The sequence below is a fragment of the Atta colombica genome, unplaced genomic scaffold (genome assembly GCF_001594045.1).
Source record: "Atta colombica isolate Treedump-2 unplaced genomic scaffold, Acol1.0 scaffold38, whole genome shotgun sequence".
NCBI classification, from domain to species: Eukaryota; Metazoa; Arthropoda; class Insecta; order Hymenoptera; family Formicidae; genus Atta; species Atta colombica.
The window spans coordinates 2782859-2785133 of record NW_017259490.1 but is presented as its reverse complement, the minus strand read 5'-3'; the positions used below and the strand labels follow the sequence as shown (position 1 = coordinate 2785133).

The following is a 2275-nucleotide window of genomic DNA, read 5'->3' as shown; positions in this document are numbered from 1 at the left end:
ATAATTAATATTATAATAATATAATAATATATTATAATATATTATAATAATATAATAATAACATAATATTAATATAATAATTAATATAAATATAATATGATAAAAATTAATTAGATTATTGTAAATCATATATATAAATTATTTCATTTTTATGCATTTTGTTCCATTAATTGCTACCGTTACTGTTAATTATATGTGATAGGAAATCGATATAGAATCTCGAATATAACGTTCTTTGGATAAAATTAATTGATGAAACAATGTTCTGAACAATGATCGTATCGCACTGCGCACAACGATGCTTTTGACGATCGTTTCGTTGAAAAGCGATCGTATCTTCGTCAATCGATTATTATCCGCAGACATCGATGAAACGGTCAATATATAGCACGAAACCACGCGGAACCGTAATATCGATGAAACATACACAGAACGGTTTCTTCAGTAACGTCTAATTACTTTAACAATTATAGAACATTGATCTAATTCATTGTGCGACCTCGAGATTATATCTCCTCTCGTACGAACAACACGAACGCTCAACGCGATTTCCTGATTTTATCGAGATATTCCAACTTCCATAAGCATTACTTCACATTCAATTTATTCCGCAGGGATTCTTTTTAACAAAAATGTTGAAACTCATTTAATTTTCAATCAACTTAAGAAAATGTTTCCCTCTTAAATTTAACTACAAAGCATTAAAAATTCTCAATTTCGAATACTTCAAAAATAGGTCATCCCTAAGAATATAAAAAACGCTATTCCAGCATATTCAATGGTTCAGCACCTTTACTGTCATCATTATCGACGTTCCTTATTATTAATTCTGGAAGCAAAAGCTTCGCTCGTTGATTTTTCTGCAAGGGTGCTTCTCCGCCAAGCACGCACTTGAAAAGTGAGAGCACTTCGTTGCGGTCACGTCCTAACTTTATTTTGTCACGAATAATCTTCATCTTTATTTTCTGATTATTCCGAAAATTCCCAAAAACATGACAAAGGTATATTGATTTTTCAAATGTCTTGTAAACAATTTGTAATAACTATGTTATATATTCATTATTATTTTAATTAATTTATTATTTTATTTTATTATTTATTTATTATTAATTATTAATTTTCCATAATTTTTACCTCACATAATGAGAATAAAAATAAAAAATTCATAACACCGCTTATTACCGGTGCACTTTCCTCCCGTCATTGGCTTATGTTGGCACGAGCATTAATGTGATTTTCCCGACCAGACAGTAGATCACTGTTGAATATTCAGCGGTTACATGTTACGCATTGGTGGCGATAAATTCGAGACAAGCTACATTACGACGCGCACGGCGCCGCCGTCATCGTTCAGCGACGCATCTCTCGTTTCGCCGCCGTTTATTTCATCCATGGAAGGAATTCTGGACGTAAAACGCGAAATTTATTATCGAAGGGTCGGATGACGTCGGCACGAGAACATCGGCCGCGAGAACGAGCTTCCGCCGTTTAACCTGCCGCTCCTCGATTATGCTGACTTTTGCGAAATTGCTCGTAATTCACATTGTCTCATTGTGGCATAACGGTGCGGGCAATCAACGTTCGCTTTACCGTAAAGGACCCGCGCGCTACGGGTCAACAAGAAGAAGGAACAAAGAGAACATGAAGAGTCGACGAAGTCGCAACGTCTTCCAACATTATCGCTTCCGTTGAACTTTTCCGGCGCCAACGAGTAAAAAGAGCACACAATGCTGTTTATCGAAAGATCAAAAGATCGCGTATTGTCGACGAAACTTTAACGCGATAAAAACACATGAATGACGTAAAGTATAACGCGACTAACCTGAAACAGATTGTAGCCCTTATCGTACATCCACATCTCATCGGCTGGATGTTCCTTTGGACTTTCCCGTTGACCGGCGTTTGCAATGTGAGGAGGTGATCCTCGAATCAGCTGAATCGCCAGGGACCTCTGCAGAAGCAAGAGGCATCGGGAGGGCCCGGGGCCTCCAGGACCCGTTCCATCTCCCAAGATCGAGGCCATTGCGAGGGCCCACGCTAATGATATCGATAATAGGCCGGTGACATCACGAAATCTATAACAAGAGAAAAATATATATTCAGCAATTTGACCTAGAATAAACTGTATAGATTAATCAATACGTTAAATCATCAAAAGTGATCAGTGTAAATAAGAAATATTTTAATAAACAATTTCTAATTAATTCTGTCTCAAAATAGAATTGATCAATAATCTTTTTATTAAACAAATATAATAAAAAATTGAAGAAAGTAA

At 35.9% G+C, this 2275-nt stretch overlaps 1 protein-coding gene across 1 annotated transcript in view; it reads right to left on the bottom strand.

Moving 5' to 3' along the window:
• Positions 1-2043, bottom strand: part of LOC108690883 (storkhead-box protein 2) — a 39109-nt gene extending 37066 nt beyond the window's left edge. Inside the window, exon 1 of the mRNA XM_018198409.1 lies at positions 1823-2043. Within this exon, the coding sequence (XP_018053898.1) occupies positions 1823-2023 (201 nt within the window). The 5' untranslated portion in view covers positions 2024-2043. The remainder of the gene's footprint in view (positions 1-1822) is intronic.
• Positions 2044-2275: the final 232 nt, after the last annotated feature.